The sequence below is a fragment of the Saccostrea cucullata genome, unplaced genomic scaffold (assembly GCF_032062105.1).
Source record: "Saccostrea cucullata isolate Sc308-1 unplaced genomic scaffold, CSIRO_AGI_Scuc_v1 ctg8616, whole genome shotgun sequence".
NCBI classification, from domain to species: domain Eukaryota; kingdom Metazoa; phylum Mollusca; class Bivalvia; order Ostreida; family Ostreidae; genus Saccostrea; species Saccostrea cuccullata.
In genome coordinates, this window is record NW_026926602.1 from 1 (window position 1) to 27,895 (window position 27,895).

The 27,895-nt window shown below is 35.3% G+C and overlaps 1 protein-coding gene across 1 annotated transcript; it reads right to left on the reverse strand.

Annotated features, from left to right (window-relative positions):
- Positions 1 to 1,780: 1,780 nt before the first annotated feature.
- On the reverse strand, positions 1,781 to 25,761 carry LOC134272211 (natural resistance-associated macrophage protein 2-like; the record flags this gene model as incomplete). The annotated part of the gene is made up of 7 exons (XM_062754458.1): positions 25,702 to 25,761; positions 19,542 to 19,816; positions 18,215 to 18,340; positions 17,158 to 17,323; positions 4,281 to 4,341; positions 3,192 to 3,258; positions 1,781 to 1,936 (listed from the first exon to the last, which is right to left on the reverse strand). Coding segments are annotated over exons 2-7 (837 nt in total), but the record flags the coding sequence as incomplete, so codon positions are not given.
- Between the last annotated feature and the right edge of the window lie 2,134 nt (positions 25,762 to 27,895).

The following is a 27,895-nucleotide window of genomic DNA, read 5'->3' on the forward strand; positions in this document are numbered from 1 at the left end:
TTTAGCCCGCCCTAGCACTAGAACCCCTGACCCTAGGGCCATGAATTTCACAATTTTGGTAAAGGACTCAATGCTGATTACAATGATGGAAACAATTTGACTGTTTGATGTCCAGGAGTAAAGAAGAAGATTTTAAAGATTGCATTAATTTTAGTGGTTTTGGCCCCACTTCTCGGGCCCTAGGGGGGCAAGGACCATGAAATTCACAATTTTTGTTCCCCTGTACCCATACATGCTATATGCCAAATTTGGTTGAAATTGGTTCAGTGGTTGCAGAAAGAAGCTGAAAATGTTCAAATGTTAACACACGACGGACGACGAACGACGGACGACGACGGACGAAAACAGATAGCAATAGGTCACCTGAGTTTACTCAGGTGACCTAATAAAGGTAAATATATAACTTTGATGCTATTTTTCCACATTGAATTGTTTATGTACCATTCCCTACTCATTTGGCAAATAAGTCTATATAAGTATATTTGTCAGTTTGTTCCACTGATGTTATGAAAGACTAATTAAAACTAAGATTTGGACATAGTTTAGGTTTTGAAACTCTGATTTATAAATGGGGGAGAAGGTGGGTTAAAATGATTTATGTGTGTATATATTAGGGACATTAGTCTTAATTTCCAGCAGTGTGCCCTCATGATCTCTTTAACAGTTTAATACACAAATAGCATAGGCATAAAATTATTTTAAATTTCATTATTAGCATTTATCTATCTTTAATTGTATTAGGAGTAATTTAACAACTACAGAATAAAACATTTGTGGTAATATAACAGGTTGCTTTTAATTTAATACCTGTAAGGCAGTAACTTCGTTGCAACACTCAATATTTGTATCACATCATAGGATAGAAAAATTAATCTTGAGGTACCTTCCTAATCTTTACTCTTGCTTTAAATATATAAAGTTATCAAAGTTTACCCAAAAATTTACATGAAAAATATATATTTAACATACCATTACATGTTTTTGTCCAAGTTTTTCAAGTTGGAAGTTTTCCCTTTTCTCCCGCATTTCCTCAATTGTTGTCTGTTCCATTCTTTCCGGTCTTCTTTACTAGAGAGCTCGTGCAAGGGAGGCAATCAAATCGTTTTTCAACAGAGTTTTCCAACAATTCAATCTGATATTTTACTTAAGGTTTTAAGAGTCTACCCAATTTTATTTATTTAATATATTGAACAGAACATTCTCCTTCTACAGATATATATAGAAATTTTTAAAGCTGCACAGCATTTGCAAACCACTTAGCTCTTTATGGGATATAATTCTACCGGTAAAATCTTAATAAAATTAAGCACACATTAAATTTTACTTATAAAATAGAGAAATATAGTTCAAAGCACTTTATGACCCACATTATTAAATTATACCTAGAGTTTTGAGGTCAAATATATGAATTATAACAGGATAGGCCAGTTCACATATTTCTCTGATAAGTATAACAAAATACTCTGGTTGCCATGGAAACAAGAGGTCATATGCCCGGGTAGATAAATTTTTTTGAAAGACTAATCATATGCATCATGTTCACAAAATTTGAGCAAGAAATAAATTTTTCCACTTTCCATGATTATATAAGGTGAAGCTCAATGCTTATTGGCATGGCCTCTTAAGAAGGAATTTAGAAAAAGCTATTAAATGGGGGAAAAAATAAGGGAATTAAAGTCTAGAGAGAAACAGATAAACAAAAAATGCCTGATTTTTCTAAGTTATTAGCATAAACTCTGTGCCATATTGTTTATTAAGATTTTAATGAAGAGGTCCACACCTTGACGAGGGCAGAATGGAGGTAGATGTTGTGAGGCATGATGATGGCTCCTATAATCCCCACGGCCTGAAGAACCTGCTCCGGCCCGCAATCCTCACAGTACGGAATAAACATCCCCCTAAGTAGGGCGGGCTGATCAGGCTTAACCATTACATACTGTAAATAGATAAAACGGTACGGAATAAACATCCCCTAAAGTAACGAGGGCTGATCAGGCTTAACTATTACATACTGTAAATAGATAAAACGGTACGGAATAAACATCCCCTAAAGTAACGAGGGCTGATCAGGCTTAACTATTACATACTGTAAATAGATAAAACGGTACGGAATAAACATCCCCTAAAGTAACGAGGTCTGATCCGGATTAACTATTACATACTACATACAGACAAACATATAAAACAGTACGGTATAAACATCCCCTTACATGTAAGGAGGGAGGACTGATCAGGCTTAACTATTACATACTGTAAACAGATAAAACAGTACGTAATAAACATCCCTTAAGTAGGGAGGGCAGATCAGGCCTATCTATTACATACTGTAAACAATCAAGAGCATTAATAGACACACAACAACCAATGTTCAAAATAATAATAAATAAATGTGCCTATAGTTGAGTACTGTACATGTACATAAATTGGAGTATTTAAAAAAACCTTTTACCTGTGGAAGATGGATTTTAACTTTATTCAATGTATTAATGATGTTACTTAAAATATACTATAGAAGGGACTTTTATTCAGCGTTTTTTTCCTTATATAACTGGTACCGTAAACGGCACCATTCCCAATGCCAAAAAATGTTAATTTTCCCCAATTCTGTGACTAAAAATTCTCAATTCAACTGTGATGCAACAGACCATGACGACATCGTATTTCTTGTTAAACAAAACATTGTAAAAATTGATTAATTGTTTCACTTCCGTTTAAAATCGAAAGTAGAGAGAGTCATAATATGGCCGCGACCTGTGGTTAAACATCGTAGTGTGATACATTTTGACAAATTGAAAGCATAAAAATGTGAAAACGGGACTTGATATAAAAAAAATAAGTACTTGTTGCTGATAATTATTCTTTAAAACAAGAAGTAAAAAGTAATTAATTTGGAAAAAACCCAAAATGGTTGCATTTGCATAAATGAGAAAAAATTCTCCTGTTTTTCTTCTATGTTACTTTTCTAAATTGAACCGGTCCCATTTTAAGGGGTTAAAAAAACGGTTACTCGGTCTATCCTTTTTTTAATAAATAGGAAATGTATAAATTTTAACATCCGATGGTTAATATATTCGAGGTTTTTTTCCCCCTCTGATGGAAAGACCCGAGATGATGGTTTAACCTCTTACCTGTATCCAAATGTGACAGCCATGATGAAGATAAGGAATGCAAAAAAGCCCAGACGAACCTACTTGTCCAGGAAAAGGGAAAGGGAAAAGGTGCGCGATAGTGATCAGCACGCCCGCATACAAAGGTATCCTGTAGGACGAAATAAAAAAAAAACAATTTTTAAATTCAGAAACTTACAGTACTAGCAATATTTTGTGTGGGAAATCCCATGGGAAAAATATAAAGGAATCATGGAATAAGTTTCCCCCCTCCCCCCATGGGCCATGAATTCAACGATTTATAATCTACACTAATTTTCTCTGTCTTTAGCATGTTTAGGATGCTTCCAAATAAGTTTCAGCTTTTTTTGCCCAGTTGTTATTGTGAATTTTGAAGAAGTTAAGATTCTGATTTTTTTTTTCCCCTCCCCTTTTTTGGCCTTTTCTTTAATATCTTCCATTGGAAGGGAGTTTGGTCCTCCATTTTAAGGATTTAATCCCCTTTAACCCAAGAATGTTTCTTAGATAGTTTGTTTAAAATTGCACATTTTTTTTGTGTCTGAAAAATTGTTTACATGTAATGTGTAATGCTGAGTCAGCAATATTTCAGTCACATTCCCTCAGTCTCCAGAAGAAGTTGGAATGTTTACAGACAGACAGATTGACAGACAGACAGCAAGACAGATTCATAGACAGACAGACAGACAGACAGATTGACAGACAGCCAAAACAGACAGACAGACAGATTGACAGACAGACAGATTGACAGACAGGCAGACAGATTGACAGACAGACAGATTCACAGACAGACAGATTGACAGACAGACAGACAGATTGAAAGACAGGCAGACAGACTGACAGACAGACAGATTGACAGACAGGCAGACAGATTGACACACAGACAGATTGACAGACAGGCAGACAGATTGACAGACAGACAGATTGACATACACATAGATTGACAGCCAGACAGATTGACAGCTAGACAGATTGACAGATTGACAGACAGGCAGACAACAGACAGACACCAGAAGAGTGATAAGAAAAGTTCACTTGACTTTTAGCTAAATTAGCTTATATATCATGTATAGTAGTAAAACTGTATTTCAAAAGTAACACATGTATGTTCATCATGAATGAATCAGATTTGTGTTGTAAATAAGAAAAACTTACTTTCCATCGGATAACAGGTAAAATGCTATAGCTGTTCCAATCACTTCCTGCATATCCCATCCTGTAAACAAATCAATACAAAACTGCAGTGACTACCAGTCAGGGGTGTGACTGAAATCCATCATTTTTAAAAATGTCTAAGTATATATCTAATGTACACATTCTTCTTATTTTGTAAATATACTTCTTTTCATCATATTTCCATTCCCAAGTAAATTTTTCCAACCCATTTACTACAGTAATAAGATATAGTACACTATGCTGCCAAAGACCCTTGTGTAGAGAAACATCTTGACAAGTAATTGAAACCAAAATAATTTAGTGCGCCCTGTAAAACAAAAGAGATAATTAGATGTGCCCAGACCTAACAATTTGATAAACAAGAGGCCCATGGGCCACATCGCTCACCTGATTAACTTGGGTGATGCAGATCTTTACCAGATTCCCCCTCTTGCTATACCTATCATGCCCAACAACCCCCTTCCCTTTTTATTTTAAGAATTTAATATCTACAAAGAAGGATGCTTCCACATAAGCTTCATTTTTCCTGGCCCAGTGGTTACTGAGAAGAAGATTTTTAAAGATTTGTATTATTTCTATGTAAAACTTGGATTGCCTATTATGGCCCCGCCCTACCCCGGGGGGTCATGATTTAACAATTTCGTGTTACACTACCCAAGGATGTTTCCACATAAGTTTCAGCTTTCCTGGCCCAGTGGTTCTTGAGAAGAAGATTTTTAAAGATTTGTTCTATATATTTCTATGTAAAACTTGGATTCCCTATTGTGGCCCCGCCCTACCCCCGGGGGTCATGATTTAAACAATTTAATATCTACACTACCCAAGGATGATTCCACATAAGTTTCAGCTTTCCTGGCCCAGTGGTTCTTGAGAAGAAGATTTTTTAGTGACCCCACCCTTTTTTTTGTCTTTTCTTGATAATCTCCCCTTGTAAGGGACTTTGGCCCTTCATTTTAAAAATTTAAACACCCCTTCACCCAAGGATGCTTTGTACCAAGTTTGGATAAAAGTGGCCCAGTGGTTCTTGAGAAGAAGTCGAAAATGTGAAAAGTTTACAGACGGACGGACAGACAGACAGACGGACGGACGACGGACAAAATGTGATCAGAAAAGCTCACTTGAGCCTTCGGCTCAGGTGATCTAAAAAAGGATGAATACAGTCATTTTTAATATCACAGGTAGCTCTATTTCTAAAGTAAATTTCAAAATACAAATGACTTTATTTTATTATTATTCTGAACACAAGAAGCCCATGGGACTCATGGCTCACCTGAGCACTGAAGGATAGGGAAAAGAGAAAATGGCTTTTATTGTAAAGTTTAAATCCAAAAGTACCCATCACCAATCATGGATTTGCTATATTTAAGAAAATGATTTTTAAAGAATTTTCCTATATATCTTTAAAACTAGTGACCATTTGGCGCCCTGCCTACCCTGAGGGTAATAATTTGAAACAAATTTGAATCTACACTACTTGAGCATGCTTCCATATAAATATGTTGAATTATGGCTTTGTCTTTCTTGAGAAGAAGATGTTTAACCCATTCCCCGCGATCTACGTCTGTAGTCGTATTCCTCTCACATCGCGAACTACCACTACAGTAGTAGTTTCGAACCCTGCATCATACTTGGTCTTTAAATGCCATTGAAAAGCCCGGATGTTTAAAACATTTTACAGACTAAGGAAAAGCGGAAATAGACCTTGATCATGCGCACATAAAAGTGAAACTAGATACTTATTTATGAGGGGAAAACCTGGTTGAAACAAAGAAAACTGATCAACTTTAGACGCGAGCAAGATTTCAAAATGGCGGAGCGAGTGAAGATTTGAGCGATGGTAGCGATATTGAGGGCCAATACGATGTAGATGAAGAGGATATGGATGTTTAGCTGGAAATATTGATCGTGAAGTTAACCAGGGAGACGTTGATGACTGGATTTTGAATATTTTCGCCGAGGATAGTGACGAAGATGAAGAATTTCTCGGCTTTCAGCACCAGTGGGTGAAGGAAAATTTCCAACCCCGGATGCAGAATCGGTACAAAAACGTTGGTGGGGCCACTGTAGAACACCCTGAAGAGGCATCAGCAGGTCAATATTTTGAACTATTTTGGACAAATGAACTCATTGACAAATTAGTAAATGAAACGAACATTTATGCTCACCAGGAACGCGAAAAAAACCCTCCCCCACCGTATGCAGCAAAATGGACTCCAGTGGAATCCAATGAAATGAGGGCATTTCTCGGACTGTGTTTTGCAATGGGAATACTGCGTCTCCCAGAAAAAACAGATTATTGGCAACAGAATAAATGGTTATTCTGCACATCATTCAACAGAATCATGTCTAGGGTGTTGTGAGGTGTGTTGTATTTGTATTATTTCATCATGTATATTATTAGTAACATTAAGTTTCTTGAACATTCCAGAGTGGTCAATATGTTTAGTCATTTTTTCTAGAACATTCTTGAACTTTATTCATGTGCAGAACTTTTCAGGAATATCATGTATTTACAATTTCTAGAATATTCTAATTATGATACTGTATAAATACCCTGTCAATTCGATGCATAAATAATTGTGGATACATTGTCGTATAAGCATCATTGAGGTATTACTGGGATATAATTTCACTGGGACATTGTGTGCAGCAACGGACACTCTGATGTATGTATTTTTAGATTTTTGCTAAGTTTGTACTTAATGATTTGTATATTACTGTAAATAAATTATTGTTAAGTTTAAACTTGTGTGATTGATCTTTGCTGGCATTTAGGGTTATTCTACCCATAACAAAATTTGGGGGTTGGGTTTAAGAATTTCTTGCACTTTTGCAGTTCATTGTCAGAATTTTTTTAAATTTAAATTTGTTAAATTTGACTATAACCAGCAAAAATCCTTTATTTTCGGTCACAAATTTTCTTAGTTCCCCAAGTGTTCAGGTTTTTGATACGTTAAAAAAGGATGATTTATCCTTTTAATTTTGCATTTGGGTTAATGTTTAAAACCTCTAGAGAAAGCAAGACATTAGAATTAAGGTTGCAAACAAACTAGTAGAAGAAAACATCTTTGAAAAATACGATCTTCCAGAATATACAGATAGATCAGAGTTGGGCTCTTACAAAATGACAGACTATCGGTTTCAATTAGAGTTAGAGAAAATGCGATTTGAAAGAGAAGAGCGAGAAAGAGATAGAGAAAGAGAAGAACGAGAGCGTGAACGAAAATTTGAATTTAAAAAATTAGCAGCAGAAAGAGAAGAGCGAGAAAAAGAGCGTGAAATGAACTTTGAATTAGAGAAATTAAAATTACAAAACCAACCAGAACCGTCATTTGTCAAGAATGAATTTGACGCAGCAAAAAATATCAGATTAGTTCCAAAATTTCAAGAAAAATCTGTAGACAAATATTTTCCCCCAAATTTGAGAAAGTCGCAGAAAATCTTAAATGGCCACAACACGTTTGGTCAACAATGTTACAAAGTGTACTGGTTGGCAAAGCAGCTGAGGTTATCTGCACTAGGGGTAGCGGGGTTCAGACTATGAGAAGGTCAAAGCAGCAATTTAAAAGCATATGAATTAGTACCTGAAGCTATAGACAAAAATTCAGAAAGTATAGGAAGTTTGATAATCAAAAATTTTTTGAATTTTCACGAGAGAAAAAAGATTTATTCGATCACTGGTTTTAAACTAAAAATTGATAAAACCCTAATTTGGAATCATCCTGGTAAAGAGTAGGGATGGGTATCGCCCGAAATTTCATATCCAATATCACGTTTTAAAATATCACGATAATATCAAGATACTTTTAAAAGCAGTTTTTACAATATTTTTATGAAAAAATCTTATTTTTTAAAAAATATGATAGAAAAACAAAATTTTACTTTCTTGAAATTTTCATCTATATAAAATCAATTTTTTTAGGTAAGATACCATTCTTTTCACTTTTTACAACATTTTTTTTCTTTTTGTAATTGTAATTTGAAAGATTGAACAAATAAATGAATAATTTCTGGACTTTATAATATGTACCTAAATACCGGTAATTATCTCCATATCACGATACATATCAACAAAAAATCGCATTGGATACCATTAAATCGCACATCCCTATGAAAGTTTAAGGAATGTGTTTCTCAAGATTTGAAAACACATTTAGAAATAAGAATTTAAAACTTTGAAGAGGCAGCAGTCATATCTGATACTTATGTTTTCATAAAAAGAATTTTGTATCAAGATCTCAGACTAGCAGCAATTCTACCAATTCAGACACATATAAAAAAGGGCAGGGTCTCGTCTTTTACAAGTTCCCCTCTCCATCCCAAGGTGGTTCTAAATCCGGGCCAGGACGTTTTTAAGGACTTCTTTTGGGAAAAGGGGCGATTCCTCTTGTAGTTATTGTAAGAAAAGGGGATCGTAGTGAATCTTTAAACTTAAAAGAAAAAATGATTTTGATAAAATCAACCACACGCTTGTGCGGCAGTTAGAGGTGATAGAGAAGCCTTAGTTTCGATTTGTTCTGACACTCCTATGTCCAGGGTTCACAGTCCAGTTCTATTGATTCTATGGAGGATTATAAGCCCTTTATGTCTCAGGGATTTGTTTCACTGGTACTTTCCGAAATAAAACCTGTCCAGATTTTTAGAGATACTGGTGCTGCACAGACGTTATTGTTAGAGGGCGTGTTTTTTTCTGAGCAGACTTCTACTGGTGGGTCAGTTTTATTACAGGGTGTGGAGCTAGGTGTCATTGATGTTCCCCTGCATAGAATTTGTTTGAAGTCAGATTTAATTACTGGCCTGTTATCGTAGGTGTTCGACCTACTCTTCCCGTTTCCCGGCATTTCTTTGTTGCTAGGCAACGATTTAGCTGGTGGAAAAGTTGTACCAGATCCTATAGTTTGTGGAAAATATCCAGATGTTATGTGCGATGATGACATTTATCCAGCCTGTGCTGTTACTGGGGATGGCCAGAAGACGAGAAATGGAGGCAGACCATCTAAACCTTTGAGGCGATTCCTCTGTTATATTATTTGAATGACACTTTCTTATCTGACCTTGATGGCACTCAACAAGCATGGAACCACACAAATAAGAAGCAAAAGAAAAAGAATTTTTAAAAAATTTTGGGGGTGAGGATGATGTTAGCCAAGGCAAGGAATCCCCAGCCGGAAAGTTTTCTCTCTGAACAAAATAAAGACCCAGATATCATTCAACTTGTAAAAGGGCACTTCCACCAGAAAGGATTTAAAATTGGAGAATGCTTTTATATGAAAGATGGCATCCTTATGCGAAAATGGCGACCACCTGACGCTTCTCCAGATGAAGTGTGGCGTGTTGTTCACCCGAATGGTCCCAGCTGCTTATCGTCGAGATGTCATGAGTTTAGCTCACGATACACCTATGGCAGGTATTTAGGTGTCAATAAAATTTAATAGGATTTTGAGTCATTTTTATTGGCCTAACTAAGGGACTTTTTAGTTTTGCAAGTCATGCCATGTCTGTCAGATGGTAGGTAAACCAAAAAAAATACCATCTGCTCCTCTCCAACCCATTAGCTTTTAAGAACCGTTTTAGTGTTGGTGGATTGTGTAGGACCTTTGCCTAGGACTAGATCTGGAAACCAGTATTTGCTTACCATTATTTTCATCCACTCGGTTTCCTGAAGCCATACCTCTTAGGAATATAAAGGCAAAGAGCATAGTTAAGGCCCTAACCAAGTTTTTCGTTTTGTAGGAGCACCAAAGGCAATTCAGTCGGATCAAGGCTCAAATTTTATGTCGGGGTTTTCCAGCAAGTCATGCATGAGTTGGGTATAAGGCAATATAGATCAACTGCTTATCATCCTGAGTCCCAGGGGGCGCTAGAACGTTTTCACCAGACCTTAAAAACAATGCTGAAGACCTATTGTTATCAGTATGAGAAAGACTGGGATGATGGGGTTCATCTTGTACTATTTGCTGCACGAGAAGCAGTCCAGGAGTCTCTTGGGTTCAGTCCTTTTGAATTGGTGTTTGGTCATACAGTTAGAGGTCCTTTGAAATTGATGAAGGAAAAGCTGATGAGACTAGTGATCTTAATCTTTTAGATTATGTGTCTGATTTCAAAGAAAAACTTTACAATGCTTGTAAATTAGCACAAGGAAATTTGAAGAGTTCTCAGATGAAAATGAAAATGTGGTATGACAAAGAGGCCAGAAATAGGGTGTTTAAGCCAGGTGATAAGGTTCTTGTATTTTTACCTATTCCTGGTCATCCTTTACAAGCCAGATTTTATGGCCCTTTATGAAATTGAAAGCAAGATCAGTGATGTAAACTATGTAGTTAAGACACCAGGTCGACGTAAAGAGAAACGGGTTTGTCATATTAACATGTTAAAAGAGTATTTTGAAAGGTGTGACCGAAATTCTGTAAAACCAGTTTCCACTTTAGCCAACGCTAAGACTGTTCAAAATTGTATTGAGAGTGATACGAGTGTAGAGATGAATGAGAAAGATTGTAATCAGAGTGTCCGCTTGAAAAACTCAGAAATTTTGGCTGATTTTGATGCCAAACTTGGACATTTGAACATTCACCAAAAAGAACAAGTTAAAAACTTGATGAATGAGTACCATCAAATCTTCTCGGATGTTCCAAAGAAAACTAATGCAGCTTGTCATGATGTTATAGTTGGCGACGCTCTGCCTATCAAACAACATCCGTACCGTCTCAATCCAATAAAATTACAGTACCTAAGAAGGGAAGTGCAGTATATGTTGGACAATGACATTGTTCAACCTAGTAAAAGTAATTGGAGCTCACCGTGTATTCTTGTACCAAAACAGGACGGTTCCTACCGATTATGTACAGACTTTAGAAAGGTGAATTCTGTTTACCAAAACTGATTCATATCCAATACCTAGAATTGATGACTGTATTGACAGCATTGGAAACGCCAAATTTGTCAGTAAATTTGACCTGTTGAAAGGCTACTGGCAAGTGCCGTTAACAGAAAGAGCAAAAGAAATATCTGCTTTTGCTACACCAGATGGACTTTACCAGTATAAAGTAATGCCTTTTGGCATGAAAAACGCACCGGCTACATTCCAAAGGATGATTCACTCCCTCCTTCAAGACCTCGAGGGATGCGAGGCCTACATTGATGATGTCGTCATATACAGCGACACATGGGATGAACATCTCCGAATCATGCGTGCTTTGTTTGACATTTTAGCTAAAGCAAACTTAACTGTGAACCTTGAGAAGAGCGAATTTTGTCATGCCTATGTAGAGTATTTAGGTCATAAAGTAGGTCAAGGTTATGTTACACCCATTATGGCTAAAGTGGAAGCTATTGCAAAGTTCCCGATTCCTACAAACAAGAAAGAGTTAATGAGGTTTTTGGGCATGGCTGGGTTTTACAGAAAATTTTGTCCAAATTTTTCCTCAGTAGTTAGTCCACTTACAAATCTTTTACAAAAGAGGGTTAACTTTGAATGGACAAAGGACTGTGAAAAATCATTTCATAAAATCAAATCTGTCCTTATGAGCAATCCAGTTTTGTCAACTCCAGATTTTTCTAAGCAATTTAAGCTTACTGTTGACGCTAGTGATGTTGGAATCGGGGCAGCTTTTTTTAAGAACATAGTGATAAGGTAGATAGAGTTGTTTCTTATTTTTCAAAGAAACTTACAAAATGTCAACAAAAGTATTCCACCATTGAAAAGGAATGCCTTGCTTTGTTGTTAGCCTTACAGCATTTTGATGTTTATCTGAATGTTACTTTGCATCCAATTCTTGTATATACGGATCACAACCCCCTGACATTTTTGCATAAATTGTCAAACAAGAATCAAAGACTGACTAGATGGAGTTTGTTGTTACAAGAATACAACATAACAATTAAGCATATCAAAGGCAAAGACAATGTTATTGCAGATGCCTTGTCCAGAGTATCATGAACAAATTAGATTTTGTATTAATGTACATGTTTTACAATGTAAGTTTTCATTGACATTCAAACTTTTTAAGGGGGGAGGTGTTGTGAGGTGTGTTGTATTTGTATTATTTCATCATGTATATTATTAGTAACATTAAGTTTCTTGAACATTCCAGAGTGGTCAATATGTTTAGTCATTTTTTCTAGAACATTCTTGAACTTTATTCATGTCCAGAACTTTTCAGGAATATCATGTATTTACAATTTCTAGAATATTCTAGATTTATGATACTGTATAAATACCCTGTCAATTCGATGCATAAATAATTGTGGATACATTGTCGTATAAGCATCATTGAGGTATTACTGGGATATAATTTCACTGGGACATTGTGTGCAGCAACGGACACTCTGATGTATGTATTTTTAGATTTTTGCTAAGTTTGTACTTAATGATTTGTATATTACTGTAAATAAATTATTGTTAAGTTTAAACTGTGTGATTGATCTTTGCTGGCATTTAGGGTTATTCTGACCCATAACAAGGGATAGATTCCATCAAATATGGAGGTATTTACATATCCAAAACAATGATGAACAACCACAGATTCCAGACAAACTTTGGAAAGTTCGATGGTTCTTGGAATTCTTGGACAGGAAATTTGGTGAAATTTACATTCCACATGGAAATGTAACCATTGATGAATCAATGATAAAGTTCAAAGGAAGATTATCCTTTCGCCAGTACCTACCTGCTAAACCTATAAAATGGGGACTGAAAGTTTGGGCAATGGCGGAAAGCGACACTGGTTATTTGAGCAAGTTCCAGGTGTATACGGGTAAGGAGGGAAATCAGGAAAAGGGACTGTCATACAGAGTGGTGATGGACTTGTGCAGAAATTACTTCGGATCAAACTTGAATGTATATATGGATAATTTCTACACCGGCACCGACCTACTGAATGACCTTTACCTCCGAGGGATCATGGGATGTGGGACTGTGCGTGCAAACCGTAAGGGACTTCCAAAGGATCTAATCCCATCTAAAGTCAACTTGAGGAAGCATGAGTTCAAAGTAGCTCAAAAAGACAACCTGACGTACTGCATTTGGTTGGACACGAAACCCGTAAGTGTCTTGTCAAACTTTCACGACCCTAGCCATCGAGGACAAGTGACACGACGTGCTGCCGAGAACACCGTGGTGCAGGTTCCAAAACTTCTCTTGGACACTACCAGAAACACATGAAGGGGGTGGATTTATGTGATCAGATGATAGGGTACTATCTCTTGAGTCACAGATCAAAGAAGTGGTGGCGGAGGCTGTTTTTCTATCTGATGATGGCATCGGCTCACAATTCCTACATAGTAGCGAAGGACACCCACCCAGAAATTGCTCGTGAGAGATGGCCAAGTTTTCAAGACTATATAGAAGACCTAGTGGAAGATCTAATAGGTGATGTGAGATCTAGAAGAGAACCACAAAAACTTGACTGTGGAGGACGCGCTACCGAGCATAACATTGTGAAAATGTTCCCCAAAAACAAAGTGTGCCGGGAATGTTCCCTGTCAGGACCACAAGGACAAAGGAAAGGTGTTACGAAATTTGGATGCCAACAATGTGATGTCCCAGTACACTTAGAGTGCAGCTCTAAGCACATCATGCGAATGATGAAAGTGTAAACATTAGTAAGTGTGACTTCTTTTTTTGAGTTGAGAATTAAAATTGAGGATTTCTTTTTGCAATATTTTATTACATATTATTTTGAAGTAAGTAAATTTTTTTTTTATTTTTGTTTTGATATAATGTTTGTAATACATTATTTTACTTAAAACTTTGTTTAAAATGTAGCAAAATGCATGTTGTATATTTTTAAAATAATTTTTAAAGAAATTCCATTCTTGATTCAAATGTCGAAAATTCTGAGATAATACCCTATGTATTGAAATATCAATAACTTTTTTATTTTTATAGATTTTTTAACGAAATAAACTGTAAATTGTTCAGAAATGTTTGATGTAACTACTGATGCAAAAAAAACAATACTGCTTACTTTCACTTTATGCACATAAAATCCAGTTGAATAAAAAGATGACAAAAATTTTCAAGTGCTTTTAAGAATTTATTATTATTTACATCAGATAAAACATGGGATAGCATTCTTGCTGCATATTGAAATTTATACTGCTGGATGCAGAATTTTAAGAGCTTTATAAATATGTATACTTTTATATACCTACAGAGATTAATTATCTTGTTATCAGGCAGAAAGTAAAGATGGTGCTAATTAACTTAGCCATCACAGCAGCAGGCGTGTTATCCCTCGTCTTACTGATAAGCTCTGCAGACTTGGCTGCAGTAGGAAATGGGTTAAAGAATTTTCCTATATATTCCTATGTAAAACTTTGGTCGGCCATTTTGGCCCCGCCCACCCCCGGGGGTCATGATTTGTACAAACTATGAATCTACACTACTTGAGCATGCTTCCATATAAATATGATGAATTATGGCTTTGTCATTCTTGAGAATAAGATTTTTAAAGAATTTTCCCATATATTTCTACCCTTACAGAAAAAACTAATAAAAACTTATAAGTGTTTTATAATCCACTTATAAGCAACTTATAAGTCACTTATAAATTTTGAAATTTACTAGGGATGGCAATCGATTGCAGAATTGCTAATCGGTTAACCGTAAAACGTTCCGACCGATTAATTGGTTAGTCGTATCAACATATACATTTTGATATTTAAATTCTTTTCCTATACACAAAAAGACTAATAAGACGTTAGAAGTTACATTCTGTTTATTATATATTTTGATCGGGGAATTTTATGTACATAAGAGCATATTTTATTTCAATTTCAATAGAGAAGAAAAAAAAAGAAAACCACGAATCTTATTGAGAAATCAGACAGGGATAATTTTTCAAGAGATGAAAAGAAGTTAATTTTCGTTGTCACCAACTCAAATATTATGTCCGAACTCTCAAATAATAGCAAATTCATCTTCCAGGTTTCACCACAACACTGATTATAAATTTACTTCCTAAATTATCCTTTTTAAAAAAAAGAAGCATGTATCCCTAAATTTTCTTTTTTTAAACAATTTTAAGTCTCATATTTGCATAAGTATCGCCTTCTAGAGGGGGGGGGGGGGGAACAAAATTACTCCAATGGCTTGAAAGAGGTTAATTTTTTTTTTTTTTTCATTTTATTTAGTAAATTATTTTTTTTGACACTAATAAGGATGTTTCCTAGATTATTCTTTCTTTTTTACAACAACGTACGATTTTTAGATTTAAAAATTTTGACCAGCTACATGTAATTCGTTAATTCATTGCTTTCTACAAGGGGATCGGGATAATGTAAAAACCTTATAATATTTTATTTTTTTGCAAACTTTTTTTTTCATTTTTCATGAGATGTATTTCAGAATGAAGTAATATTCATACTGCAGTTTGCACATTCTATTTGCAAGAAATTCAGCTGGCGATTTTTGTATATGCAGCGTGGAACTTTTATCACAGTTTTATTAGAAAGATTGTCATCTCTGTCAGTTCAGTAGAAATATACATGTTTACCGCATGTAATATTTTAATCCATATTTTACATGATTACAGATTTTCAGTGTAAGTATAACTGCACCAATGATTCGCCAATAGTAAAAATCTTAACGGAATTAATGTGAGAGTCTAATACGGTTCTTTTTTAAATTTTTACTCTAGACAGAATTTTTACTCTAGACAGTTAATATATGTTTTATAATTCTTACAAAATAATTCATTAGTAAAATCACGCATCTGATATGTATTAAATACTTACGACAAAAACGATCTTTTATCCGATAAGATTTAATAATTTAAATGAGCAAAATTAAAATCAAAAGTAGAGACAACCAGGGAATAAATTAATGAAAGCGTGTTCTTTCTTAGTGGTATTATAGTCTATTGAACCTATTTTTATGTCAAATATAATTATAGGATTATGAAACATGTATGTACATGTACACATTAAAAGAGGGTTTTTTCCTTGGGCACGAGCACGATTATATTGAATTTCGGGGCACCTTATAATTTTATTTTAAATATCTGTATAATTAAATTACAATTGTTGAAATAAACTAGTAATATTTCAAAAGAAAATTGATTTAATTTGCTAATATAAAGAAAATTAAAGACTTCAAAGACGCCGACATCGTTCGAGGTCCACACTGCCCCGTACATGTTTTGCGGGAAAAACTCCTGGCCTGTACTGTACGTTTGACCACAAACACAACCAGTTGATCTAATTTATAGCAAATAAGAAAATCGTCTCACACTCTGTCTAGTTGTTATAAAGTTGTATTTTGCTTCGAGTAGTTTCCTTATTTTCACAGTTGAAGGCCCAGACGCATATGCATGATACTTGATAATGGTGTTTCGAACAGGCAGACAAAACCTCCGTCCTCCTTTCACAGGCGCCGTAGCGAGAAATAAACCAGAATGACTTATTTGGTCATAACATGATTCAAAAATGGTTTGCATAATTAACCAAAGAACGGTACGGTTTGTTTCTTGCACGGAACGGTACGCTTTGTGGGACGGTACGGTACGCTTTGAGAACGGAACGGTTCGCTTTGAGAACGGTACGGTACGCTTTGTGCACGGAACAGTACGCTTTGTTCACGGTACGGTACGCTTTCTACACGGAACGGTTCGCTTTGTGCACGGAACGGTACGTTTTGTTCACGGTACGGTACGCTTTCTGCACGGAACGGTACGGTTCGTTTTCAGGTGTAGTAGCACGGTTTAGGGTCTGTAATATCTTAAGAACATGTATCCTAATAATCTAAGATTAATATGTTTTTGAACAGTACCAACCAAAATTGGCCCTCTATCAATAATTTTGAATTTTGATTGGTTGAAATCCCATGCTTCCCCCTGTCTCAAAAACAGGACCTCACCAATGATAGCTATTTCCACCATGAACCACAGCACAAAGCGTGGAACCCTGGGATAGCTTCTGTAGCAGACCTCAGCCAGGTGCATTCCTGTCACCACCCCCAGGCGCGCCGACAGCCTCTGCATCAGGAGACCCAGAAACGTGGCCGACATCAGTATCCATAGCAACTACAAACAGATGTCAGTATCCATAGCAACTATAAAAAAAATAAACAGACGTCAGTATCCATAGCAACTATAAAAAAATAAACAGACATCAGTATCCATAGCAACTATAACATAAATAAACAGACATCAGAATCCATAGCAACTGTAACATATACAAACAGAAGTCAGTATCCATAGCAACTATAACATTAATACATAGAGGTCAGTATCCATAGCAACTATAACATAAATAAACAGACATCAATATCAATAGCAACTGTAACATGAATAAACAGATGTCAGTATCCATAGCAACTATAAAAAAATAAACAGACTTCAGTATCCATAGCAACTACAACATAAATACACAGACTTCAGTATCCATAGCAACTATAACATGAATACACAGATGTCAGTATCCATAGCAACTATAACATATTACATAGACATCAGTATCCATAGCAACTGTTATGATATATGCTAGCATTAGTATCCAAAGCAACTATAACAAAATAGGCTTTAATCACTATCCATGGTAACTATGACAAAATAAGTCAATGTCTCCATAGCAACTAAAACAGATATGCTGACATTGGTACAGTCTGTATCCATAGTAAATATAAGTTTTTTTTTAAATTCACCCTTCGCTTTATTATAATATTTTATTAACTTCCCTGTAGCTTCATTGTCAAGTCGCTTTAGCCCAAGTTTCTTAATGCAAGTTTACACTAACTAAAATGCTTTCAAATCAATTTCATATTTGGATGAGTAAAAAGAAACAGCAAATGTTAATATCATTGGTTATAAGCCAATCTTAAAATGTCATATATTTCAAAAATAAATTGTCATATTTTTTAATCTAATTGATTCACTAATTACTCTAAAGCTCGTTAATACTAATGAGATACTGACCTTGAACTGAGCGACAGATCCGGACCGGAGATCCGACTCGATATTTCCCGGATCCAGATAGGCAATACTCATAAGGAACCCTGGACCAGTGAAGGCCCAGAGTTTTCTAAAGCTGAAAACTGGATGCTGAAAATCAGAGAAAAGATGAACAGCATTAAATATTTCAGAGTTGATAATCCAATCTGAGCAATGCATATTTCATCTCTTAATCTTTTATTTGAAAGAACATTTTCCTCAATGAGTCATTAAAGTTAAAGAAAAGGTGGGAAAATATTATTTTGGTGGGGGAGTAGGGGTGGAAGATGGGGGGAGGAAGGATGAATATTTCCAAAAGTAAAAAGATGTGTATGAGAAAAAAAAAAAACGCAGCAAAACAAGTCAAATAGGTTAATATTGTTTACATTTTGTTTCTGGACTACATTCTGTATACTGATTGAGTGAGCCTTACCTCTTCATCCTCGGGTATGGGGATTTTGTTGTTGAAGTGATTGAATGAGTCTTACCTCTACATCCTCCGGTATGGGGATTTTGTTGTTGAAGTGATTGAGTGAGTCTTACCTCTTCATCCTTTGGTATGGGGATTTTGTTGTTGAAGTGATTGAGTGAGCCTTACCTCTTCATCCTCCGGTATGGGGATTTTGTTGTTGAAGTGATTGAGTGAGCCTTACCTCTACATCCTCTGGTATGGGAATTTTGTTGTTGAAGTGATTGAGTGAGCCTTACCTCTTCATCCTCCGGTATGGGGATTTTGTTGTTGAAGTGATTGAGTGAGTCTTACCTCTACATCCTCTGGTATGGGGATTTTGTTGTTGAAGTGATTGAGTGAGCCTTACCTCTACATCCTCCGGTATGGGGATTTTGTTGTTGAAGTGATTAGTGAGCCTTACCTCTACATCCTCTGGTATGGGAATTTTGTTGTTGAAGTGATTGAGTGAGCCTTACCTCTTCATCCTCCGGTATGGGGATTTTGTTGTTGAAGTGATTGAGTGAGTCTTACCTCTACATCCTCTGGTATGGGGATTTTGTTGTTGAAGTGATTGAGTGAGCCTTACCTCTACATCCTCTGGTATGGGGATTTTGTTGTTGAAGTGATTGAGTGAGCCTTACCTCTTCATCCTTTGGTATAGGGATTTTGTTGTTGAAGTGATTGAGTGAGCCTTACCTCTTCATCCTCCGGTATGGGGATTTTGTTGTTGAAGTGATTGAGTGAGTCTTACCTCTACATCCTCTGGTATGGGGATTTTGTTGTTGAAGTGATTAAGTGAGCCTTACCTCTACATCCTCTGGTATGGGGATTTTGTTGTTGAAGTGATTGAGTGAGTCTTACCTCTTCATCCTCTGGTATGGGGATTTTGTTGTTGAAGTAACTAGAGGCTATACTCGTACTGCTGGCACTGCTGGGTTTTATTGGCAGGGCCTCTGACCCCTCAACTTCACCGGGCCTGACCTCTGACCCCTCAACTTCACCAGGCCTGACCTCTGACCCCTCAACCTCACTAGACCTGACTTCTGACCACTCAACTTTTCTGGGCCTGAAATCCCCCTCTTCCTTACTTGTCCTTTCCATTTCTCTTGCCTCTTCATTCATGAATTTCTTTTTATCTCTGACAAATATATTAAATGTGTATATAATATATGAAGCCTCGACGATACAAATCGACCTTATCGTATGCAACGTCATAATGAGAAAAAAGCGAATAAAGTTGAGAAAGATTTCCCGGTATTTTTGCAACACATGGTTTTCACGTTAAAGAATGTTTTAGACATAATCATCTGCAGTTCAAAGATTTTTTCTTTAAAAAATCGGATCATTTTAAACATGTACTAATAAAATAAACAAATTTTAAATGTATTCCCCCTCGTAGAGCCGTATTTTTTATTGTTACCATGGTTCAATGTAAACACAGGCCAGAGGAATGCCGAGTCCGATCTACACTTATTTTTTTTTTCAAACAGCAGAAGACGTAAGGCCATATCTTACAATACACCAGATAAAGAATAAAATGGTAGACATATAGCAAAGAAAAAATGGCATGTTGCATTACTTAGGAAGTACAGAATATATTTTTTTGTAGTTTAGAGTATAAATTTTAGCCAGAGGAGACGTAATCTGGCACAAAAAATCGCACTTGTACTGATGCAGTAAATAGCCGAGTGTGTGAATTTATCGTGTGGACGTGTATTCAATCATTCACGATTAAATTCGCAATTTCATATTAGATATACTATAATGTTTCATGTTTTTGAATGAATTTACGTGTAATTTCAAATTTATCACAGGAATTTACCAACCAACCAAAAACAATAGGCTAATGAAAGGCATATCGATCAATACAAAATGTACATAGGCCACGATTGAACAACTTTTAAAACGCATTTTACTAACTATAATATTAAGAGATATCAAGAAACAAGTAATACTGGTAATGTGTAAGGCAATTTCTTTTTATATCAGTAATTCTCAAACAGAAAAACGTAATTCTGAAGCGACTGGAATGTGCCAGTAGCTTCCCTTTGACACAAAAAGAGGCTCAACACGGGGAATCATTTCCTTAAAAAATATGTTTTTCTCTCCGTTACCTTTTCTTAAATATTTTGAAAGTTTAAAAAAAAATACCGACGATGGATTATCTTTGATTTTTAAATTTCTTTAACTTGGCTGGCGAAAATGTAAAAAGATTGGCCCAGTTTGTAAAACATATCCTTCTATGTCAATAATATTATAAAGAGTTGTAAACCAAAAAAAAAAATACCCTAAAGTCGGATGTACATAGTTTTGTGAGAGATGTTCTTATATATTCAGCATAATGTTAAGTATTTTGAACCTCGTTAATACCAAACTTTTCAAAAATCATCTTGAGCAGGATTTCCCTTGTTCATGAATATCAAGAATATGGTTTCGTTTTGTAATAAGACTTTCAATTATAACACCAAAAAGATCTATACATTATAAAATTCTTCTTTTAAAGAGAGAATGGATATACCCACAACAGACAACTTTATTATAAATCTCCTTTTTTATTTGATTTTTTTAAATTCAAAAAATCATTAAACAAATAATTATGAAATGTCTATAATTTTATATGTGTTGTGTTGGAATGTGTTAGAAACAGGATTTTTTTTTTTGGGGGGGGGGGGCTTCTTTAGTCAGCATATCGTCGCTGTAATATCAAAATGTCGTAAGTCGATTTTTGGCGCGAATTTTTTATTGCTAATTTGGAATCTGCAATATCGAATACATGTTCTGTCAAAACGTCATGTCTCTAGGCCAATTAGAAAGTGAGATACAGACGTGTGATAAAAGCGCGTATGTCCATTGGATGCATTTTTTTTTCTGACAAAAGGTCGTATGTCTCTGGGCACTGACAAGGATGTCACTGGCCGTCTGATATCAAGGTAAAAATTATAATTTTAGTTAAATCTTTTAAAATTTTTACTAAAAAATGTGTTCAACATACAAAACAAAGTATATTTATTTAATAAACAGAGAAATCAATGGAAAGATTGATGAAAAGTTAGAAGTAAGTTACTTCATGACAAACTGAATTCTGTTTTCGAAGTTTGTAACTGCAATCAATTTATGAGTATGTTAATTCATATAAAACATTTCAGAGCGTTCTAATATCAGATTCGTACGCTTACAATACATTGCAGGGGTTTGTTTCAATGCTTTTCTGGAGATACGACAATTTGTACAGAAAAAACATCCAGGACAGAAAGGAAAACACTAGACATACGACATTTTGAAAAAAGATGTTTTTTTCTCTCCTGAAAAGTTGGGATTTTTGACTTACGACAATTTGATATTACAGCGACGATATATGTATTTAAATCAAGCTACTTTGCTGGCTAAATATAATTTATTTTTATTTATTTTAGAATCCTAAGCACCCAAGCTGAATCCGACTATCTAATTTATAGCATTATTTATTCATTTTTTAATTGGTTTAACTGCATTTCCTAATAAAATAATTATCAAGACATTCTCAGTACAGTCTAAACGTAATCAATGCTGTTTACATGTAGTTCGTTTGCAGTAAAAGAAAGAAAATGTTCCACGTGTTTTTATATTGTAATTAAACAAGCCTTTGTTTTTCTTTTTCTTTCCCTCAATGCATTTCTAATACTCCAGGTAACAAAGAATTTATATTTTTTGCATTTCTGAAATTCATATTGATATCCCTTCATTTTTTCTGTTGATAAAAGTATTTTGTATACGTTATGTAAATTCTCATTTTCAAATGCATTAGAATGTTGCGTTACAAATAAACTATACTATCATCGTCGGAAGTTGCTGCGGTGGTGCAGTGGTTAGAGCGTCTACTCTAGAGTCGCGAAGTAAGGAGTCAATCCTTACATCATCGTCGCAAACCATGGCCAAAATGTACGATCTTCTCCTTTTCTGTAGGAGAGAGCTTTATGCGGACTCCAGACCGTGGCTTGAGACGATGTCCTTACATCGCGTGTTCGAATCCCACTGTGGGACGTGGAGATCGGTCCTTCGGATATGAGACCGGCTGTATACAAACCGAGGTCCTGTGTCACAGTAGATGCTGGCTCGAAAAAGATTCCTCCCTGCTCAATGGCCCTAAGTGCCGAGTACAGGACAAATTGAAATTTGCAGCTCTCCACCGGTAAGTGGTGGCGTCTCCATATTAGTGAAAAATTCTCGAGAGGGACGTTAAACAAAATACAATCAATCATCGTCGGAAACCCTGAGAGTGATCTCGTCTTTACTTATCACCCGGTGATGAGTAAGAGCTAACAATCATCCTTGGGTATCCGATGATGATTAACTTTATGATAAAAGAAACAAAAAAAAAAAATAAATCTTCCGCAAATTGTCCACAAATAATGCATGCATATTTATTGAGCGACAATTTTGACGAATGCATGTGTATATATACAATTTTGTTTCCCGTGAGACTTTCCGCTACATGTAAATTTAAATCTTATTCTTCTAAAATAAAGGCCTGGTCCACATACGAAGTTAATTAATAATGTACTAGTGATGCATGATTATTATTTTATCTAACAATATTAGATTTAAAAGAACTTAAGATTATTTACATCAAATTGAATTTTAAAGTAAAATTTTGTACATTATGAGATATTTTGTTGATGAATACAGAGAGAAAATCTTTTTTAACGGATTACATATTCTTGAAATTATAATCCGTCGGATGAAACGTTAAATAGTTCCTTTTAAAAATATGTTAAGATTATCAACTACATGTATTTTGCATGCAACAGATAAAAAATTCCCGCCATAATGGCTGAAATCTTGCCGACTCGGCGCTTAGCAAAATTCAATCAATCAATAATTCGTACATGTAAATTGTTTAACATGATATTCTATTTACTTATTTATTTTTCTACATTATGGATAATAGACATTTGATGAAAAGACAATTTGTTTTTTACTAGGAGGGGGGTAATAGTTTAAAGACATAGTGGTTATTTTTTTGTCGATCTATCCGTCCAATTACAACCAAGCGAGAATGATGTGGAGGAAAAGAGGGTGTATATATATGAACTAGCTATTTGAAGGTGAATGTGGCTGCAGTAGAAAGGTTTTAGGAGGGAAAATCCTAATTAAATGAGCTTACTTTTAGACACAAGGCTAGTATCACACCATGTTTGATTTCACTATATATGTACTGATCGATGTGATTTTTATTATTTATTACATAAGAATAATTATAGAAGCATGATTTAAGTTATGATTTTATTGGCTGCATGGTTCATGTATTTTCTGTCAGAAACTAGCCTTTGGTATTTCTGAGATCGAATTCGAATTCCTGTAAATTTTGACTCGATTTCATTTGTTCCCTTTTTTCCTTTACATGGTGATTACGTAAAATCAAACAGTGTGTGTTAACTAAATTGCATGTTTTGAGAATACATGCTTCATCAAACATAAAAGCAGCATAGTGTAGATCTAAATTTTGTTTATTGGAAGTTCAGTTGTTCATATAGACGAAGCTACCGGTACGAAAGATAGAAAAGTAGAAATTTAATTTTTTTTGGGGGGGGGGGGGTGTTATTCGTTTTTTAAAGGATTTAAAATACAGTTCACACAGATTTAGGGATTGTACATCATGATCATCTGTTTTTGTCATATATTAAGCAATTTTTGATTAACTTAGACAAGATGACCAGTTGGATTGCTGCGTCCAACAGTGCCTTACCGAACAGCTGAGAATAAACCATGACGTCACAATTGTGGAAAAAACACTATATGCTCAAAATTAATTTTGCAAACATTACCAATTTCAAAATGTAATAACTTTGTTATAAAAGAAGATATTTTGATTTCGTTTTCAGTTTTTGTAGTGGTTTTACGTGGACTATTAAAAAACACGAAAATATCAAATTCGATAAATTTTGCCATAAGGTCGATTTCTATCCGTCGAGGCTCATATATATATGATCTTACATGGGGTTTGCAGTTGGTTGGGATTTGATTTTTATCCAACAAGTTGTGTGATTTTTATCTCCTAGCCTTGGCGACCTCGTTAATTTATATAATAAAGGGTTAAATCTATTGAACTTATATTGGTGAATATTGGCACAAGTTGGCTGTTCAAACGCACGAGCTAGCAAATAGATTAAAGTTCTAAAAATGTTTTCATGATGATATCTGTTCACCATGATGTTCATATGTGATAACTATTAAGTAAATAATGATGGTGATAAAATGTGATCAATTTTTAACAGTTACAACATATATCATATATATTTTTTATTTCAAAATTTACATATTTTTCCCTTTGTATCACACATATTTAATTCCCAAACATTTAATTTTCTCTGTAATTGATCACACTTGAAAGGTGAAATTTGAAAGTAAAATATCTCTCTTTTGCAAAAATAAAAAATCTAGCAAATATACGATCCCTTCAGACGTCTTTAATGTACCATTTCAGTGTATTGATATAATTGCCATACTTTCTTAAACTTTGCATGGACAATTTTTGTAGACCCATAAAAAATCCGAGTTTTTTGTGTATCTGCGCATGCGCGGACTCTTTTTTCGGAGTCTTTTTCAGTCTCAATTTCTTACTTCCGTTAACTTCGTTTTTGGAGTTTGTCTAGACTGATAACCGACTAGGTACACAATTCATGCCATGTTACAGTAGTATGAGTAAAGCATATGACTAACCCACATTCATATCACACCTTGTACTGCTGTACACACATTACGCACAGTTCTGGTTTGGTGTCATAGCTTTATTGCAAAGCTCTAATATTTGCCATGTTTTAGAGCACCATGTTAATGTATATATAAAAATATACACAGTAACACATATGTACACAGTCACCATTTTATTATGCATTGCATGGTCAGAGACTTGATCATGCAATTTGATATATAACCATAATAATAATTTTGATGTAGGAAATGAAGAGTATATAAGTATTTTTTTAACTTGATCTGTCTTCTGGACCTGGTTGGTGTACTCTATATAAAAGCTTCACAATACCTTTACATTTCAAGTTATTTCCTACATGTATCAGCAATGAACACAATCAAAACACTAACAGTGATTGGGTGAGTGACGAAACATTTTCATGATTTTGCTGAATGACAGTTACATGTACGCAATTTTGTGAATAACGATCCCGACTTTTAAAAGACTTCCTATTTTCGCTTGAACTTTGCACGCACTCGGAGTTCCTCGGATGGCTCGTACCTCGCACATAATAATGAATGGAGCGTAGCGGAGTTAGCCGAGGATTGCCGATTCCTTAGCACGCTAACCAGGATTGCCGATTGACTCGGCGGCAAGTGCGAGAGACATCCGAGTTGTCCTAGTGCAAAACCACGCAGCGTTGCATTGAAAGTCGTTGCATGAGCAAGATCGAGGAAAAGACAACGAAACCAGCAGCTAGGCCTTTTGATTTTGAAAAACGACATTTTTGTGGGAACTACACAGGCACAATACATGTATTAACAGCTGTAGTTGATAATGAAAGTAAGGTTTGTTCACGGTATTGGTAAACTCGCACGAACAAGGAAGTGGGTTTGTTTATTGGTCATTTCGGAAGATATCTAGTAAGATCTGATTCAATCTCTTGATTTAGCTATGCTGTAGAACTGTAGCTCTCCTAACAAAAATAATTTGATAGACCGGAGAGCGACAGTGCCACTAGATAGAACACAGGGGCTTGTCACGAAATATTTATCTTCTTTTAGTAGCCTACCCCTACTATAAAAATACACAAGGGAGGAATCTAAAGTATAGGTAAATTCGCTACCACAAATTTTGACCGGACTTTCTATCTTGTTTCTGGGCGACTTTCGTTGCGGACCAAATAGGAGTGAGTGGAGTATAGATTGGATTCAAGATTTTTCAGTCAAATTCTAATCAACGCGTACCGTTAGTCAGGCCAAACAAAAAAATACCTTTGTTTACTGTTACATGCTGAAATAAAATAGGGTCGGTAGGTAGGAATTTTTTTTTATTTTATTGAATTTTTTTATACACAAATTCACATGAATTGGTTCAATTACAAAACAGTTTTACCATTGTATGGTGCCTTTATACTTTCGTTTGGCTTCAAATATGGGTGGTTTCTTGCCAACTGTCTTAGGGGTGTGCAATTAAAAAAAATCAAGTACTAGCCCACAGGCTTACAGTAACAGCAATAAAGGTACTAGCCCAAAGTTAAAAGTGAGCAGTCCAAGGGGCAAAATATTGTAAAAACAAATATTGTAAAAAGTTCATTGTTGAGAAAGTCAGGGTCCTAAGTCATTCCTTTTAAGGTTGAAGTTTAAAAATTTTAAGAAATTAGATCACTCTTTTCTTTTCTTGCAACATATTGTACCAGCAGTGTAGCTTATTCAAAATGAAGCAAAATCATTTTATTTTCATTTCAAACCATTAAATACAATTGATATATATTAAAGTTTAACCACATAACACTTAGCTATTAGTCGATTGGGGGACCGTAAATAATGGAAAGAGATAGCTGCATGTATTTACTATTAACAGAGGAATGGGAGGAAATTCGGATTAAAAAACGATCGTTTTTTTGAAAGAAATAAGTCAGGTAGTACGTCAAAATGGTATAAGGGTTAAAAGCAATTTAATAATTGGGTATGTCTACTTTAAGGTTTCCACTAGTTGGAATTGAGACACAATGAAGGCAAATCCTTTGTATTTCTCATGTATTATATGCAATAGGTTCTATTTTTATGACCCCAAAAACGGTAGCACCGGGCATCTAGGCGGGTGGCCTGAGTCTGGCACCCCTGCAACTGCCTCGCAATGGTAAGCAAATTGCAACGAACTCGGTGGTGTAGAAATTGGGTTGAACTCCCGCTGGTTTTGTTTTTGTACTTTCAGTTTCAATTTCGATTTTAAAGATGAATGTAAAAGTTAAACTGACCGCGGCTAGTAACTTCCGGATTTTTACGACGAAAAAAAAGTTTGGGTCGGCGATGAAAATTAGGGTGGGTAACCGTAACAAACATATTTTTTTGTTACGCCTCATATAGTTAACCTCTTTCTCGATGTTTGGATCTGGCGACAGTTCTTTCCATATGAATTTCCAACGTAATTTCCGGCGTAAATTGGGTGGCACTGTAGCTCTCCAGTTTTTCAATACATTTTTTCAGAGAGCTACAGTTCTGCAGCTATTAAAGCTATATATAGCTTTATTAAGCTATTTAGA